The 19,020-nt window shown below is 35.3% G+C and overlaps 2 protein-coding genes across 6 annotated transcripts in view; one reads left to right on the top strand and one right to left on the bottom strand.

Moving 5' to 3' along the window:
• gramd1a (GRAM domain containing 1A) overlaps positions 1-6,074 on the bottom strand; it is a 35,408-nt gene extending 29,334 nt beyond the window's left edge. Inside the window, exons 1-3 of one of the 4 annotated variants that reach the window (XM_051131303.1) lie at positions 5,909-6,074; positions 5,130-5,257; positions 6-1,024 (exon numbers count right to left, since the gene is read on the bottom strand). In XM_051131303.1, coding sequence (XP_050987260.1) covers positions 6-424 — 419 coding nt within the window. In that variant the 5' untranslated portion in view covers positions 425-1,024; positions 5,130-5,257; positions 5,909-6,074. Of the gene's footprint in view, positions 1-5; positions 1,025-3,806; positions 4,410-5,129; positions 5,258-5,908 lie in introns of those variants that run through there. The other 3 variants (XM_051131305.1, XM_051131306.1, XM_051131307.1) reach the window with 3 other exon arrangements.
• Positions 6,075-8,870: 2,796 nt separating this feature from the next.
• Positions 8,871-12,479, top strand: si:ch211-225p5.8 (uncharacterized protein LOC555567 homolog). Of its 2 annotated transcripts, XM_051130508.1 has the most exons (6): positions 8,871-9,249; positions 10,314-10,480; positions 10,582-10,819; positions 10,906-11,065; positions 11,167-11,223; positions 11,379-12,479. In XM_051130508.1, exons 1-5 carry the CDS (start codon positions 9,198-9,200, stop codon positions 11,210-11,212), a joined length of 663 nt encoding a protein of 220 aa, XP_050986465.1. In that variant the 5' UTR covers positions 8,871-9,197; the 3' UTR covers positions 11,213-11,223; positions 11,379-12,479. The 2 variants fall into 2 exon arrangements, with proteins under 2 accessions (XP_050986465.1, XP_050986464.1); XM_051130507.1 differs by having other exon boundaries at positions 8,872-9,249; positions 11,167-12,465.
• The last annotated feature ends 6,541 nt before the right edge of the window (positions 12,480-19,020 follow it).

Here is a 19,020-nt window from a genome sequence, read left to right as displayed (position 1 = left end):
CTGACCTGCTGCTGTCACAATCTGAGTCCTTGCTGAGAAGGCTACGGATAGACCAGCGTGAGCGACTGTTTAGGGAGGAACTCCGTGACCATGAGCGGGATGGGGGTAGGAGAAGCATGGAGGGGCAGCTCTGCTCTTCCTCTTCTACTTTAGAAACCATTGGAGGCGACGGAGATGCACGTGACGGGCTTTGGCTTCTATCTTGCTTCCTCTGCCCTTTATCCCAGTGGTTCTTTGATATGTCCTCTTGAGGGACTTTGGCTCTTCTCTTTTCCCGGTTTCGGCTGCGTAAGGGGTACCGGTGTGGCCGTGGGCTTGGGGAGCAGGACCATGACTCCGTATCGGACGATGGTGGGAGAATGTTTAGGACTGGAATGGAAACGGGCTCAGCTATGGTGATTTCAGGAGGTGGTGTCACAGCCATCTTCTACAGACTTTCATATATTACCTATGCATCAGGATTGTCTAAGGCTGACAGTTTCATTGAAGACAAGTTGCATCACGCACAACCGTAGGTTGAGAAATGCCAGATATTTCCTATTCTCTAGTCTTCTACTCTATGTGGTTTGGATATTCCACTACAGCTCAAAATAAATATTCCATTGTGGAAATATAATCTGATGACATTTGGAAATGTCTGCATCCATTACAACTCACTGTCCTGAAGAAAGAAGTCAGCAGTTCAGGTTCCTTCACAGCTGTACAGCACATATACAGCATGAACTCCTGCAGCAGGCAATCAAAAATGGGGTGGAGTCATCAGTGAAACATAATATACATAAAAGAGTGCAGCCATCTCTCATGCAGGTCATTTTCAGAGGAAAGAAAAACTGAGCATTTGAGCAGTCGAACTTGCTTGCAAATGTCAAATCTATCCTCTTCCTGTTTCTCTGTTGCTACTAAAGGCGTCCTTTAAAAAAGTCTCTGCCCCTTTTTCTTCCACAAGCATAGTTCACAAAAAACGCTGTTTTGCAATCTGCCTCGTCATTGCGATTTGCACATCAGGTACGATAAGATCATGTTGCTGAGGAGGGGAAAAAACTGTTTTTATTTTTAACTTATTCAAGCCACAGACTAAAAAATATTTTATCTGAGCTTTGCTATATTTGAACCAAAACATATCTTTACAGATCAATTGTATATTATGGTATTTCAGGGATGTGTATACACCATCATTTAACACTTGTGAGTCACTGTTTTATTTTAACAAATTGCCCAAATGTGAAAGAGATTCAGAGATTCAAAGATTCAAAACTAAACGCATGTATATTTAAGAAATGTAAATAATACCTTTGTAATAAAAAAAAATAATAATACTATACGCTGACATTCAAAAGTTTGGGGTCAGTAAGACTTTTTAAATGTTTTTGAAAGATGTTTCTTATGATCACCAAGGCTGCATTATTACTTGATCAGAAATACCGAAAAAAATAATATTGTGAAGTACTACTATTATAATTTAAAATGACTGTTTTAATATATTTTAAAATTTATTTTCTCCTGTGATGTTAAATTTTCAGCATCATTACTTCAGTCTTTAGTGTCACATGATCCTTCAGAAATTATTCTAATATGCTGATTTAGTCACATCTTTGGTCAACATCTCTTATTATTATCACAATAAAAAATAAATAAATAAATGTTGAAACCGTTGTGTGTTGAACGGAAGATAAACAAAGTTCAAAAGAACAGCATTCATTTTATGTCATTAAATGTCTTGAAAAAAAATTCTTACTGACCCCAAACTTTTAATAGTCATAGTAATTATTATGTTGAAAACAGCGGAGTAGATTTTTTTCAGGTTTCTTTGATGAATATAAAGTTCAGAAGAACAGCATTAATCTGAAATGCAAATCTTTTGCAACATTATAAACGTCTTTATCATCACTTTTGATCAGTTTAAAGCATCCTTGCTAAATAAAAGTATTTAAAAACATTATACCATTCAAAAGTTTGGAGTCAGTATAGTGTATAATGTTACAAAAGCTTTTTATTTCAGATAAATGCTCATCTTTGGATCTTTCTATTCATCAAAGAATCCTGAAAAAATATATATATACTCAACTGCTTTAAATACTGATAATAATAATTAAAAATGTTTCTTGAACAGCAAATCAGATTAGATCAAGACTGGAGTAATGATGTTGAAAATTCAGCTTTGATCACAGGAATAAATTAATTTTTTAAATATATTCAAATAGAAAGCAGTGATTTTAAATAGTAAAATATTCCACAATATTACTCTGTTTTTGCTTTATTTTGGATCAAATAAATGCAGGCTTGGTGAGCAGAAGAGACTTCTTTTAAAAAGCATTAAAAATCTTACTCTTCCAAAACTTTTGACTGGTAGTGTAATTATAAAAACAAATAAATAATAAACAAATGCATTTATAAGAAATGTAATAATAGCAAACAAAGTTTGCTAGAAAGTCAAAAGTCTTGTTGGACCATTTCCTCCCACATTGTTATGGTATTACTCCTCTAAATGAGATCATGATTAATAGAGCCAATTCAGAGCAACACAAACATAAAATCACACAACAACAACCTGCATACTCAGCTAAGTGGTGTTTACACATAAGGTGTTATTCATGTATGGGTGGAGCAACCGTTGGATGATTACAGTATAATGGAACCGTCACTCGTGATTGTTTATCATTTGTCACCTGAAAGCTTTGAGAAACACCTCTAGATAGTATGACTAAAGTCCAAGCTAAAAGTAATCAAACTGCTATCATGAAGGCTATAGGCTGTAAAAAGAACCAAAACTTGCAGAGTTAGTGTAATAACATTCCTGGACTCAAGCCACTGCTTTTGATTTAACTTTAGTGTAAAACATCAACAGCTTAACCCAATAGAAAACAATGAAATACCCAGTGAATTTTGAACAACTGCTTTACCTATTACTGTATTATAGGATTTGAGCATGTTGCTAAAATTCCTCCAAAGGGAACACAACACAGCGATGGAAATGCACATGTAAATAGAAAACCTGTTTTCTTTTCTCACTTGGCCATCAGCTTTGCATGCTGGAGCATTTTTCCTCATTCTGTAGTGTTTACTGTGGTTCAAAAAGACAAGGGTCCCACAACTAAGCACAGTTTTCAATAGACCACTGAGTCTCTTTTCCTGTCAGTGTTACCACAAACTGGTGAGCCATGCTGAGACAAATCAACCACTGCAATAACTTAAGCTACACAGCGTGTCCTCATTATTGTTCACTTACTTTCAAAGCAAAGATGCCTTCCTGAACTCAAAGAAATTACCATAAGAATCAAGAAGAAGAAAACTGCAAACGAAATAACCACTTTCAAATATACAAATTAAAATAGTAGCAACATACTCTAGAACATCAAAGACAAACAGACAATTCAGCAGTTAATCCTGACCTTTTAAACAGTTGAGAAATTGCGTAGAACTTCCTGATATTTGGCAAATGAACACAAATTCCTGTAAAAACCTCCTAGTGAACTGTTTCATCACTTGGCTTCAGAACAAGACTGACAGCCGTTTATCAAAGGCAGGGACAAGATCTGCCACTTTATTTACTTTCCTGTTTGAACAAGCTAAATCACGTCTAGGCTTTGTTTGCACAAATCAAACTAGGGCTATTAACACTTTCACATACACACAATAAGTGTAAAACACACTAGTGTAATAAATAAAAAAGGTTTTATGATCAAGTCATACTTTAGATGAATGATGGACATGAACGACAGACAGTTTATGGACGTGATAAAAGTAAGATAAGTCTAACTTAAGACGAATACATAAAAAACAAACAATCTAGTAATAATAATTCTCACCTCCCATTGGACGAATTACCGCCATTGTTTTTTTCCTGTTCGGCCTCATACACCAGACGGGCGACGGTACGAGGGGTGATGTTAAAATCCACTTTCTCGCAAGAACACATCAGCACCCCAAATTTAGCCGGCAAGCTAACAGAAAAAATAGCTTTCGTCGCCAGTTTTCAAATTTAGCCACTGTTTTCTGATTATTTGTGGCTGTTTAACTACTTAGAGTCAACATACGCTGGAAAATGCGTAAATGTCAAATCACACTTTAATAAATAAACCATTTTAGGCGTTAGCACTGCTAACGAACCGGTCAGCTGTACTATTCAGACAGTTGAGGCGAATACTGGAGCTAGTTCGTTAGCATGCTAATGATACCGGTGGGAGAGAAAACGGTCCTCTGTTTACTTTCTCTTATCCGTGATTTCGCCTATCCGCCGTTCCCGAAATCCTAGTCACATGACTGGCACTAGTCATAGTTTGTTTTGTTAAAATATCCCTTCTTAAATTAAGCAGCTATAACACTTAAACTACACGAACTTTTCTTAAATTTAAATGGTTCGCGAACTGATAGTAAGATAGAGCTCAGTTTCCAATGAGACGGGCAAAAAATATACAGGGTAGCGTAGATTATAACTCCAAGATAAGTACGGTGACGCTTTAAGAAATAAGGAATTAAAGTCTAAACACATAAGAGGAGAAAAATAAGTAGGGACATTGCTGATATTAAAATGCGACTCTAAGCGGAAAAAATAATTGAATGGAAATTATACTGAATTACGTATACCCCCGCCCGGTTTACTTTATGGTACAGTCGAGCGAGAATCCAGCAAAAGGCTCTTCAGCGTGCGCAGACAAAAAATAACGGGTGTTTTGGCTTTGTGTACTAACAGGCCCGTACACAAAATAATTAATCTTAAACAGCGATAAAGTGCTTAAATTTACAGAAACACACGACTAGTATATGGAATATGTAAATGTATTAATTGTTGATATGGCCAACGTCTTATTAAAAGCATGACAAGTGGTAAGTCATCTAAAAATCCGCTTTATAAATAAATTATTATAAGCTTCAGTTATTATATACTTCGCTACTCCTACCCTATAGTTCGTATATAATCTAAATCACAAAATTTTCCCAATCTGACCTGATTTATTTGCTTTCTGCGCCCTCTTCAGGACATTAAGTGTAGCGCGTTTAACCCAAACTCAAAATAGAGGAGTAATACTTTAATAACAATACGGGAGTCCAACAATGACATTGAAACATTTAGATTAAGTAGTTAAAATATAGTAGAAATCCCAAAAGAGAAGTATGAGTAAGCTGCTTACCTTGAATGCTTGTTTCAACGCTTTTAATAAACATTATTCTGTCAATCAATAATGAAAGATGCGTTTGGAATTGATATTTTCTTGCCCGTTCAGCCCGTCAAGAATAGAGTCACCTTGCTTTCAGAGAGCTAAAGAAAAACACAGAAAATTTATTATTAAGGTGATTCGGTTACCGTTCAAACCATTGCCCTGGTGAAAAAAACAGCATATGCTGGTTAGGTAGGTTTTGATGCTGGTTTAAGCTGGTTCATGCTGGTCCTTAGCTGGTTTATGCTGGTCCTTGACCAGCAACATGACCAGCAAAAACCAGCAAAGGACCAGCATGAACCAGCAAAGGACCTGCTTAAACCAGCAACAGACCAGCATAAACCAGCAGAAGACCACCTTAAACCAGCAGAAGACCAGCTTAAACCAGCATCAAAACCTACCTAACCAACATTCCAGCATCAAAACATACGTACCAGCATATGCTGTTTTTTTCACCAGGGTGTCTAATTTTTACTGATTATTTATTGTTTAAAAATTTGTATAGAAACAAAACGATCCCCTGAACTGTGTACTTGGGCTTTCCCTTAGATTTACAGTAAACTACCGTGCTGTTAAATATTAACCGTTTATATTTACGCGTGGGTAGGCTTGATCATGCGGAAAACACAATAGTTCATTAGATGTTTAGACTATGCTGGGTTTTAATATCCAGTCACTACAGCTTTTCTTGTCAATCAGGTTCAGCGAGAACGTTTCGCTTATTATAAAAATATGAAATAACCTTGACTCACCTCTTAATTTGTTTTTGACAGGGTTTCAACACGTGCTCTCTCTAGTGCCAGTGAGTCTTCAGGTTTTGTGAGTTGTGTTGGAGCAGCGGAGAGATTCCATAGCGTCTGCTGGCACTGAATGGGCATCTGGAAACTCGAGCGGTGCTAAATATAAAAGTTCACCAGCTCGTGGGAGTCGCTAAGGAAATCAAGTGGGACGCTTTATGTACGGATTGATTGTGTTTACGGAGGGTGGGCTGACGTTTGGGCACCCAAACAACAACCTTAACTCCGTAGAAGTTTATCAGCGATTCAGTGAACCCCTGACGCAATCTCACATGACATGTCGGTGTAAATAGTTTACGTTAACACACATAGGCTACATGATCTGAAGTACAATGGTTTGATAAAAATAAAGTTTGTGGTATAGCCTATTTACTAAGCAAGGGGTCAGAAGAAGTTAGAAAAAAAATCTAGTAGTAATTAAGATGGTGGAATTATCATTTTCCATTAGGGAATATTTTGTTAACCTTGCTCAGCAATGAAACGTCCTTGTGCTCAAGACTAAGTAAACTGACACTGAACCAGTGCCATGAAAAGAAAACAGAAAAATAATGCTGTTTCACCACATTTTTTAAACTTCCACATTTGCAAAGTCATATTCTTGGCATTTTGAATATTTGCTGAATATTACAGTCAATGATACTTGAGGTGTTAGCAAAAATACGAATAATATGTATTAGGTACAATACCAGTCACCTAGATTTTTTATGTGTTTTTTTTTTTTTTTAAAGAAGTCTCTTCTGCTCACCAAGCTTTCATTTATTTGATCCAAAGTACAACAAAAACAGAGAAGTTTTGATTTTTCTTTTTTTTTTTTACTATTTAAATAACTGTTTTCTTTTTGAATATATTTTAAAATGTAATTTATTCCTGTGATCAAAGCTACATTTTCTGCATCATTAGTCCAGTCTTCAGTGTCACATGATCCTTCAGAAATTATTCTAATATGCTGATTTGCTATTCAAGAAACATTTATTATTATCATAAATATTTAAAACAGTTTTTTTTTTTTTTTTTCAGAATAATAGATCCAAAGATCAGCATTTATCTGAAATAAAAGCTTTTGTAACATTATACACTATACCATTCAAAAGCTTGGAGTCAGTATAATTGTAGAAATTAATACTTTTATTTAGCAAGGATGCTTTAAATTGATCAAAAATGATGATAAAGACATTTATAATGTTACAAAAGATTTCTATTTCAGATAAATGCTGTTCTTCTCAACTTTCTATTCATCAAAGAAACCTGAAAAAATTCTACTCAGTTGCTTTCAACATAATAACAATAATAAATGTTTTTTGAGCAGCAAATCAGAATATTAAAATTATTTCTGAAGGAAATAATTTTACTAGAATGATGATGCAGAGAAATATGGTTAGGGGTTAGGTTTCTTTTATACAGTGGACTTTAGCATTTTCAAAGAGCACCTGCCATTGTTATTTACTAAGCTCATTTGTCAGTAAAATTCTGTGGAAATTCAACCATAATTCTTTTGCATGTCGTCTCTCTTTTGTGTTCCCCATGAAAGCTCTGCATATTGCAAAATTATAAAAACTATTCACATTTTTACTGAATACTGAATCTAAATGTAAGCAGAGCTCATTTCCTTAGAAAAGCTGCTATAAATATGTCTGTAGTGTGTCATCTGCAGCTGTCTATAAAAGAAGGAAAATGCAAATTTTATTATAATTCAGTATAAACAATCCTGTTTCCATAGTACTACATTTAGCTAACTTACAATGTCCTTGTAAACTCCCTAACTCATTACAAGCCACCAATTACCACAGCTTGTTTATTTTGAATGTAATATGTTCATTCCTTAAATCTAGCTAAATATAAAACTAAAATATAAAGATGATTTTTGAGAATCTTGACTGTAGGAAAGCATGCCTGTGTGCTCACTTGATATGGCAAGCCATTTCAACATGTATTCCTGAAATTGAGCTAGTAACTACTTTTGTGTCATATATATGTGTGTGTGTGTGTGTGTGTGTGTGTGTGTGTGTATACCAGTAACTGTTCATTATAGACAGTACAAGATATACAGTACTTATTTTCTAGGGTTTACTATTCCAGTAGTTAGAAATGTTTTTTTTTATCTTGTCTGGACTGTAAAGTAGCCATTCTGAGTAGTCATTAAGTAAAAAAAACAAACAAACAAAAAACAAAACAAAACAAAACAAAAAAAACAGATAAATAGTTGCATTTCGTAAACAAGGTATTTGCATCTAATAAATCTGTTAAAACTGAAATAGGTCTAAGTAATAATTTAAATACATTCTAATCAAAGTGAATCTTTAATATCTGTAGCTCTTCATAGAATTAAATGAAAAATAAAGCAATTCGTTAAAAATAACCAAACAGTTACTGTCACTGATCGTGACTAGCAAGGAATGTAACTGAATGGAATCGAAGGAACTGAATACACTGTAAAAAATTATTTGTTGAGTCAACTTAAAATAATTTGTAACCTGGCTGCCAGTCAACTCAAAAAAAAGTTTATTCAACTTGAAATGTTAAATTATACTAAGTGACAACTTAGATATTTGAGTTGAATCAACTTAAAATTTTAAGGCAGCTGGGTTACCCATCTATTAAGTTTAGCAAACACAAATATCTGAATTGATACTTAGTACAACTTAACATTTCAAGTTGACTAAACTTATTTTAGTTGACTGAACTTAAAATTTTAAGGCAGCAGGGTAACAAATTATTTTAAGCTGACTCAACAAATTGTGTTTTTTGTTTTTTTACAGTGTAGATACTATAGGTTTATTTCAGGTACAAGTACTAGAAACATAAATTAGGTAAGAGTTTAAGGGAATAAATGTTAAAACGGCATGCCACGTGATTATTAGGTGATCTTATAGCAACTAGATGCCGCTAGTTTGAATCTGACTTCTCAAATTGCATGTTGAGTTGCAAGCACAAGGATTCACACCGTCTATACTTAGCTCTCCTAAACGTCAAAGTCTGCTGCAAGACAGGATCTGTTTTAGTGACGTGATATCAGTTTAAAACTTTTGACGCATTCCTTTAAATAATTTGAACGCTGGACTACTGTGTTTAAATGTATGTTTTTAGGAAACTCAATTGCGAGAATGCGATGAGATTTGGATTTAAAATAAGAATTGAGGCTGTTCTGGCCTAGTAATGTTTTAAGAAACTGTGATAACGAGAAACGTGGAACTCGCTATTTCGATTTGTTAATGAATCGGTTCATACACCTGTGTGAACTGTGAAAATGGCACTGGGAATGATTTCATTTTTGGCTGTCTGCATTTTTTATATTCAAGGTAAGTTATAACACGCTAATGTGAAGTTATTTTAAGTAATAAAATAATTAAGAGGAGATTATAGGTATATTTAGGGTAAAAATCGGGTGGAACATTAACTTGCAGTCATCAGATGATTCTTATTTATCATTTTTATAAGCTGCAATAATAACATCCCTAATTAAGTTAAGTCTTCTGTTGCTACAAGTATTACTATTGCATTTATTTTTAGATTTATTGATCAGAAACGTAACATTTTTGGATGCATAATAAGCAAAGAAGGAAAATCGTTTAGGAAAAACAGACTTTTGCACTTTCTTTTCAGCAGGTGGGTAACCCTTTATTAGTTCAGGGACCAATACTCACTCTTAACTAGTTGCTTATTAGCATACTAACATATTGGGTGTTTATTAGTACTTATGAAACACATGTTAGTGTCTGATTCTGCATGACCATATTTAAGATCTTTTAATCCTACCACATACCTAAAGGTAACTTGTTTACTATCTTTTAATATGCAGTAAATTATATGTATGAAGGCAAAATGTCACGACTTGGTCAGTTACCCGGATCCCTATCCATATTGGCGACACTAGGATGTAAACAACAACATGGATTGCACGGTTAATGTACTACTGAATATAATGTTCTGCTAATTTATGGTGTTTAATGGAAAAAATGTGTGGAAGCTGCTAAATCATATAGAGAAGGACTTAGTAATTTGACAAACTAAAGTAAATAGCTGGTAAAGATATGCATGAGCAGTATTCATTAAGAAATTAGCTTAATATTTCACCTACCTGACTGAAAATTATAAGAACAAACACGAATGTTGTCAAGATTCTTGCCCTGGAAATCCTGGTTCAGTTTGGCCAACCACAAACCTCTTTTGTTCCTCAGACAGTTTTTTGCACTCTTCTCCTTGATTTGTTATAACGTTTGGCAGTCTATAATACTCCAAATGTTTTTCTTGGTCTGACCGATTAGTACAGCTTAATGCATCTGAATTATAATAATCTTACATGTCTTTTTCTTGCTTGTTAAACATTCTGTCCAACTCTCGGTTTCAATATGTCTTATCGTAGTGCCGCAAGGCCAAACTGGATGTGCAGAAGTGGACTCCATGACAGAGGCTGTGGCCGGAGAAGGCTTTCTGTTAGGTTGCATTTCCTGCAAAAGAAGAGAAGAAGTGCCTGGTTCTGCTATTGTTGATTGGCACTACAGGGCACCTGGAACTGAGGAGTTTGTCCATGTTAGTACAGTAATTCTTTGGATCAGAAAGCCTGTTGTCAGGTTGCCGCATATATGGCTTTTCACAGATTTTTATTCAAGTAATATCTCTGTCCCTCTCAGATTTTTCAGTATGAATATAATAATCCCACCATTCTTCATGAAAACTTTGAGGGAAGATTAGTGTGGCATGGAACTATGGGGACAAAGGATGTGCAAACTGGTTCCATCTTTATTCACAATGTCACATATAACGACACTGGGACTTACCTATGTACCTTCCACCGTACGCTGTACCTTCCTCTGGATGAGGGACATGTGGTAATAAGTAAAGAAGTGGAACTCACAGTTGTGGAAAAAGGTGAGATCCATTTAACACCCTTTCACAAGAGGTACATTTGCATTTCAGCATGTAATCTGAATATCTGATTTTTTTTACTCCCAAAGCCAATCCTGAGCTCACAGCTGTGATCTCTGAGATCATGATGTACGTGCTGATCGCAGTTCTGCAGCTGTGGATGATTGGAGTGCTGATTTACTGCTATAGGAAGATCTCAGCTGAGAACGAAGCTCGAGAGGCCAGAAAAGCTGCACGCTCTCAAAGCAAGTAAGTCCTAATTACGTTTTGTTTGTTTTACACAATACGCATAATGTTATTTTATACCTTTGTGATTTAAAGTGTCCTGTTTTCATCTTTTGTTTTCACAGACTTTCACAGCCGAAAGACCCTTGTGATGGCATTTATTTGGAATAACTACAGTTTTGGTTAGTAGGCTTTTCACTTACAGTGAATAGAGGATAGGCTTACTAAGTTATTGCTAATATATTTGATACGTAGTCTTGAAGGAATAGTTACCCAAAAGTAAAAATTTGCTGAAAAGATGTAATATGTAGCTGAATTAGTTTCTTCATCAAAACAGATTTGGAGAACTAACATTACATCACTTGCTCACCAAAGGATCCTCTGCAGTGAATGGGTGCCGTCATAATGAGAGTCCAAACATCACAATAATCCGCAAGTATTCCTGTCCATCAATTAAAATCTTGTGGAGTGAAAAGCTGAGTGTTTGTAATAAACAAATCCATCATTAGGGCTTTTTAAAACTGTAAACTGTCTTGATCTGTGGATATTTTTCTTCTGATTCAGGTGAATTAACTTTTTCACTGGAGCAATATTATAGATGGAAGCTAAAAAAATTCCTAATGATGGGTTTATTATTGCTTGTGGATTATTGTGATGTTTTTATCAGCTGTTTGGACTCTCATTCTGACGGCACCCATTCACTGCAGAGGATCAGTTGGTGAGCAAATTATGCTAAATTTCTCCAAATGCTCCAATGAAGAAACAAACTCATCTACATCTTGGATGACTTCAGCAAATTGTCATTTTTGGCCAAACGTTTTTGTTTTTTTAATAATAAGGATGACGACTAGTCTTGCAGCTAATATAAAACTTACGTATATTTCTAGTGACATTTCTACTGTATAGTATACTAATGCTACTCTATAGCATTGCATTGACTAAGCTAAAATCAGAATGTAGAATGATTAAGTCACATTGCAATAAAAACAGATACATTATTGTATTAATAAGACATTATTTGCAAAATTGAATCTGGAATATAACGAGTCTAAATAAACAGACATTTTAACTAAATTACATCAGTCTAAAGACACTAAAATGGTTAGTTTCTTAGTCTGGTTTCTTGATTTGCTTGTTTATTGACTGGTGATTCAAAAACAATTAGTCGATGGCAATTTTTTCAAGATATAAGACAAGTGTTTTTATCTTCAAGATGTTAGATGCACCTGATTTTGTGACAGTTTGTCTGCTTGGAAGAAAAAAGTACGGGAAACAACATTCAAACGATGGCAAGTTAAAATGTTTAAACACCATTTGTTTGCTGTTAATTTCGAAATGGAAGTCACTTGTTTTTATCATGTATCCTGTACACTAATTAGACAATACGTAAATAAAAACATTAAATGTAAAAATATCCAGGTTTGTTCACTGTTGCTCCAGGTCTTCTATTAAGCAAGCCTCAGTGTCCTTGAGAGCGAAGTATAAAGCATCTTTCCCTTTAGTTCCAGCAGATCTAATTGGGCCCAATAATAGCTTTCTCATCCTATCTTTTGAGGTTTTCTCAGAACGGATGGCACTGTTAATGCTCACATGTAATGATTTTCTTCTCAAGAAGTTCATCTAGGACACCGTCTACGTTACTCACTCGCTTTACCAGCTTTGTCCAATTCCTGTCGATGAAGTGCTCTATGAAAGAGATGGAAACAAGCATGTGGTCAGATTGTGAGGATACTGATAATGGAGTTTATATTAATCAGAGCTATGCATTGTGATATTTTAGGTTATAAATGAGCCCTGTCATTATCTCTACTAAACAGTAAAGTAATTTGAAACCTATTTTCTAAATGCCCTTCAAAAACAATTACATGTATTCACCATTAGATGGAGCGCTTCAGCTTTGTGAAGGAAGCTGCTGAACAACTGCTGAAAAACAAGTTAAAGTTTCAATGAATCTCTTTCAGTACATCTCAACGTCGCTCGTTCATACATATGTGCACAGAAAACTAAATATATATAGATAAGGTTGCCTTCTCCAGCCACAAACATCAAAGGAAACTGAAAAATTGAGTTGAAGTCAACTCAGGAGTACAATTTTTCTTGTCAATTCTATTTAGTAGGTTACTTCAAGAAACAATTATTTGCAAAAAACAAATGCAATTTACATTAAAATGTAAATTTACAAATTTGTAATGTACCAGTTGTACCAATTAAGAACTGGTTCCCATTTATTTGTAATCAATAAAACATAACTTGAAGCATATATGTGCAGTTATCCCAGCTAAACAGCGTGCACTATTCTCCAGTTTTTCACAAGTGTGAAAGAGATCTTCAACCTAGTACTTTGTCTACTCCTTAAGAATGTAGTTGTGTATTTAAATTCATTAATAATAATTGACCTCACATTGTCCCGTGTTCTTGATGAGGTCCTCTGCTTGTTTATTACAGCCAATAGCCTTTAAAATTTCGACTGTTACAGCAACAGCACCAGATGTTGTGAAAGTGTTTACTATTACATCGGTGAGATCTATGGCGTCTTCAAGTTTTTCGACTTCAGCTCGTCATATGCGCGGTTCTTCCGTCCGGTTGCACAATTTGTTTTTAAACTTTTTAAACTTTTCTGCCCTCAGACCATCAAAAGCATTCTCTAGGTGATCCTTAATAGTTTTCTCCATGGTTCCTTAGCTCTGCTGTCGGACGTGCCTCCTCATATCGTGATGATTGATGTGTACAGTAGGTGTGTCTAGACTTATTGTAAAAATTTCCCGCCCTATATAGGCCACTTCTTACAAGAAAGTGTACTTTGGTGTTCAGTTGCTTTTCTGAAAGCATTAAAGGCACAAATTCCATGTTATTTTGTTGTGAGATATATTTCATCTACAGTTTGTAATCTAACACACACACTATTTGTAATGTATACTCTAATTATGTGACTTCACTAGTAAAAAACTGTAGTCGCTATTAATTTGAAGGACGTTATCATCTATCCACCTTATGTTTCCCGTAAGAGTGGGCGCAGCCATTTGTAAATTTTATGTGCAAGGCTTCCGGTCTCATCCGCGTCCAGCTATTTTTAGCTGTACAAAACAGCTCATTTTGCTGCTTGATATTGCAAACTGGTGTGTCCTACTATATTATTTTAATCTTATTTATGACCACACTGGTTTGTAGTGCAGGGAGTTTCACCATTTACTGCACTCTGTTATTCTTCTCACTATTTCTCTACAGCGGCTAACGAACTAGAAGTCTTGCACATTCACAGAAAAAGGCTTACTTCCACGTTAAAAAATAAGGTGGTGCATAGCACTCCAAAATCCTGACTCAACCAAATTGTTGCTCAGAGAAATTGTTCCTGATCGGCCCACTTTGGAAGCGGCACCTGCATTTCCTTTCCCCTAGTTTTTATGATTCAAAAAACACAAAGATGATTCAGTGGAACAATGAAAATTGCATGCATTTTATACACACAGGTGTTCCTCTAGTACAGTGGTTTTCAAACCTGTCCTGGAGGCACCCCTGCACCTGCTCATTTTGCATGTCTCCCTCATCTAACACCTAATTCAAATCGTCAGCTTATTAGTACACTGTCAGAAAAAAAGGTACAGTTCTGTCGCTGGGTACGAAAGTGAAAAGGTACATCTTTGTACCTTACCTACCCCTAAACGGTACATATTAGTACCTTAAAGGTACATTTTAGTATTTTGAAAGTACATATTTATACATTTTCACTTTTGTACCTTAGGGTACCGCCCCAGCAACAGAACTGTACCTTTTTTCTGACAGTGTAGAGACTGCAAGACCTGATTTGGGTGTGTCTAATTAGGGAGACATTGAAAATGGGCAGGGCAGGGGTGCCTCCAGGACAGGTTTGAAAAGCACTGCTTTACTACAAAGTTCTGTGGAGCTCACGTGATCTTCTGAAATCGTTGTTAGTTTCACACATAGTTAATTGGAAAAAATGAGGCAGCTTTACTTCCTCAATCTTCAGTCAAACACTTAACACGCAGCATTTTTTGTGCCTTGTAAGAAAACTAGTTTTAGACTGTTTTCGAGATACTGTAATATCTAATAAAATGTCTTCCTTCAAAAGTGCACCTGTGCTATTATTATTACTATCCAATGCAAAGACTTCATTATAGCTATATATATATAGCTCATTATATATATTAGCAACTGTAGCAGCTGTTTCTTTTGTTTTATCATGAATGTTAATTGCTTGTGGATTATTGTGATGTTTTGATCAGCTGTTTTGACTTTCATTCTGACGGCACCCATTCACTACAGAGCATCAATTGGTGAGCAAATGATGCTAAATTTCTCCAAATGCTCCAATGAAGAAACAAACGCATCTACATCTTAGATGACTAAACGGTGAGTAAATTTTCAGCAAATTTTGTTGTTGTTGTTTTGTTTTTCCAGATTCAGATCATCAGCTTATTAGTAGAGATACAAAATATGCATTGTTAGGGGGCCTCCAGGTATGTGGTTGGGAACCACTGGACTAAGTCGCATAGCAATAAAAACAAATATAATATTGTAGGGCTGAAACGAGTATAATAAACTAGTATAATATACTGACGCACAACCCGATAAACGCTGGACATATTTTTCAATATGGTGGCTAGTTATGATATCCCTAAGTTAGCTATGTTTTGTGAAAGACTCATGTTGATTGTCTCATTCTCTCTCCGTGACACACACAGAAAGTTAGTCAAGATCACACGAAGAGTGCCAGTTTTCACCTCTACAAATCTGCATGATTACAAATGTGGTACTGATTTTATGCAACAGTTAAATAAACAAGAAGTTAATATTAAGAGACTTACGTTTTAGACACCGTATTTCCTGTTTTTGCTGTATTTCACAAATAAAATCATTCCAAACACAGCCACAGAACTGTTTTGTGTCTCTGAGCAACATGATGGTGTTCGGTTCCTGAATGAATCAACCGTTTAAATGATTCGGTTCAATCACAATGACTCACTTAACAGTGAGTAACAGTGAGCTGCCACCCACTGGCGGTTTTTAATTTAACATTTAAAGTATCTTTTCGTTTTTCAAATAATTGTAAATATCAGTATTCAGTGTTTTATGTTTAAAATAACAAAATATTATTGTTATTTTATTATAAAACCTAAATTTTTTATATTTTTTCAGACCAAATTTAACATAAATGGTTCATAGTCAATTTAATTTTTTTTATTTAATATTTTTGATAAAATGTTTTATATTTTTAATTGACTGCTTTAGTGACAACGTACAAAGCCCCTAGAATAACAAATAATTAAAAAAATAAATATAAAATACAGACTTTTACATGCACACAAGAAACTTTTTTTGTGCCTTCAGGAAACCTTTCACATGTGTGTGGGAATTTTTTGCATGACAAAAATTGCATGGGTGTGTCTAATAAGGGAGACATAGAAAATGTGCAGGGCAGGGTTGCCTCCAGGACGGGTTTGAAAACCACTGCTTTTGTACAAAATTCTGTGGAACTCACATGATCTTCTGAAATTGTTGTTACTTTCACACATTGTTAGCTGGAAAAATGAGGCAGCTTTACTTCCTCAATCCTCAGTCTGTCAAACAGGGGAAAGTGTTGGGGAAAGTTACTTTTTTTGGCGTTTTTTCAATTTTTCTTCAACAGGACAGTGGAAGTATGACAGGAAGTGAGTGGAAGAGGGAGAAAGGGTGGGATCGGGAAAGGTCCACGAGTTGGGATTCGAACTCAGGACACCCGAGGTGCAATTGGATCATATGTTGGCGCACTATAGGCACCGACGGAAAGTAATGCATTACAATACTGCGTTACCCTAAAAAAGTAATTAATTACGTTACTTAGTTACTTTATATAGAAAGTTACATTACTTTTGAGTTACATTCGCATTACTTTTTACATCTGGGCAAGGCTTGCTTGTTTTCTTTTATATTATATATATATATATATATATATATATATATATATAAAGTTCTATTTTTAGCATATGTAAAACCCCTGGTTTTCACATCAAAAAGTGAAATGAATAAGCCTGAAGGAAAAATCAATTCACATCTGTACACTAGAATGCAGGAGAAGAAGGGTCGACACTCCTCAGAAATAATGAAAAAAAAAACAATAAAGCATAAATTTTTGTTTATTTAAAGTTATTTTTGCTTATTATGTTTATTTGCTTATAAGGTTGAACTGGATCATCAAAGGTCAGTAGCAAAGACATTGGTTAATAAAATGGCATTAAATACATAAAAAAAATTGTGATATTTAACATACTGTTGCAGGTTTGCACTTCACTGTTTTAATTCACTGTGATGAGTACTGAATCTGTTTTTTTCTAAATGAGATGAATTAATGCATGTTCACATTTAGTCTGGAACTACAGTAACATCATGTTTACACAACGCCTCTGTATTTCCAATTTCTCACAACATGGGGACATGAGACTTGTCAGTCAATAAATATTTGAGTTACTTTTTTGAAAATAAGCTGAATCATGAATGTTCACAATTGTTCATAAAACATACAGTAACTTTTGCATTTTAATGTATTTGGAGAACAAATGGTAAGTCACTCAACACACAGGGTGTGTTGTAATTTTTGCCGGTGGCATTTTAAGGTCTTTATAGTTCCATGTAACACACTACAAAAAAACAATGTTTGTGCCAGACTGCACTTTTATGCACATTCATTTAATTTCAAAACACTTTCATTTTCGAAAGAACTGTTTTTTTGGACATATAGAGACTGTTCAGGTCTCACTGGAGAAGGCACATTAAGGTCTATACAATTAACAGGAGTCAAAACATGTATAACTTGTTTATCAGAGGCCGGAAAATAGGTACACTAGCACATTTAACACATCCACTACGTTTTGGACATAAAATGTTTCATTCTGAGCATGCCTGTAAGTTCTGGTGTCTGTAGAGACATTTCAATAGTGGAATTAGGTGCTTTTAAACTTTACAAACAATAATAAAACTGACACTGAATGAGCTACTTTGGAAAATATGTTTCGGTGGAACTTGTTCATGATTTACTGGTTGGTCATGATTCCCTCCAATTAAATTTTTTTTAGTACACTACCAGTCAAATGTTTTTGAACAGTAAGATTTTTTATGTTTTAAGGAAGTCTCTTCTCCTCACCAAGCCTGTATTTATTTGATCCAAAATACAGCAAAAGCAGTAATATTGTGAAATATTTTTACTATTTAAAATAACTGCTCTCTATTTGAATATTGTAACGTGGAGAGGGAGACGAGAGGCCAGGGGATCCATACGCAAGCTTTTATTGAAGGGACGAGACAAAGACATGGTGAGACATGGCAAGGTTGAAACAATAACAAACAGGTATGTTGGGACGAGGCACAAGAGTAGTCCGTGAAGCAGGCGTAGGTCGATTAGCGGCGAACATAATCCATAGAGTGAAGCAGAGGAGTAATTCGTACAACGAGCGAGAAACTCAGGAGCCAGGAAACTCAGGTAACTCAGGAACTAGGAAACAGGAAACTCAGGAACCAGGAAACTCAGGAACCAGGAAACTCAGAAACTCAGGAACCAGGAAACTCAGGAACTACTATGTAAAGGTTGCTAGCACTAGGAGAGCGCTAAACGCAACGAACACAGTTCTCCCATTACAACTCCACAATACTCAGTGAGACACAGGGGGAAAGACCAGGGCTTAAATAGCATGTCTGATTGGCCACAGGTGCCGGCACAATCAGCGCAATGGATGATGGGAGATGTAGTCCGGGGTGTAGTGCAACAGTCTGTGAGATGTGACAGAGCGAGAGCGACATCTGGTGGTGAGCGGACCGAAGGTCACCGACCAGATTCATGACAAACCATTTTTTTAAATTTACTTTCTTTTAATATATGTTACGAACAGAACTGTAATATTTCAAAACATACTGAAATACTTTAGGCTTAAATTTGCTCATGGAGCAAAGGTGGAGCGGGAAATGGTGAACTTTTGGAAATTGTGTTTGGG

The sequence above is a fragment of the Labeo rohita genome, chromosome 16, assembly GCF_022985175.1.
Source record: "Labeo rohita strain BAU-BD-2019 chromosome 16, IGBB_LRoh.1.0, whole genome shotgun sequence".
Classification (NCBI taxonomy): Eukaryota; Metazoa; Chordata; class Actinopteri; order Cypriniformes; family Cyprinidae; genus Labeo; species Labeo rohita.
Note: the sequence above shows the minus strand (reverse complement) of the source record. Positions and strands in the feature narration are given on the sequence as shown.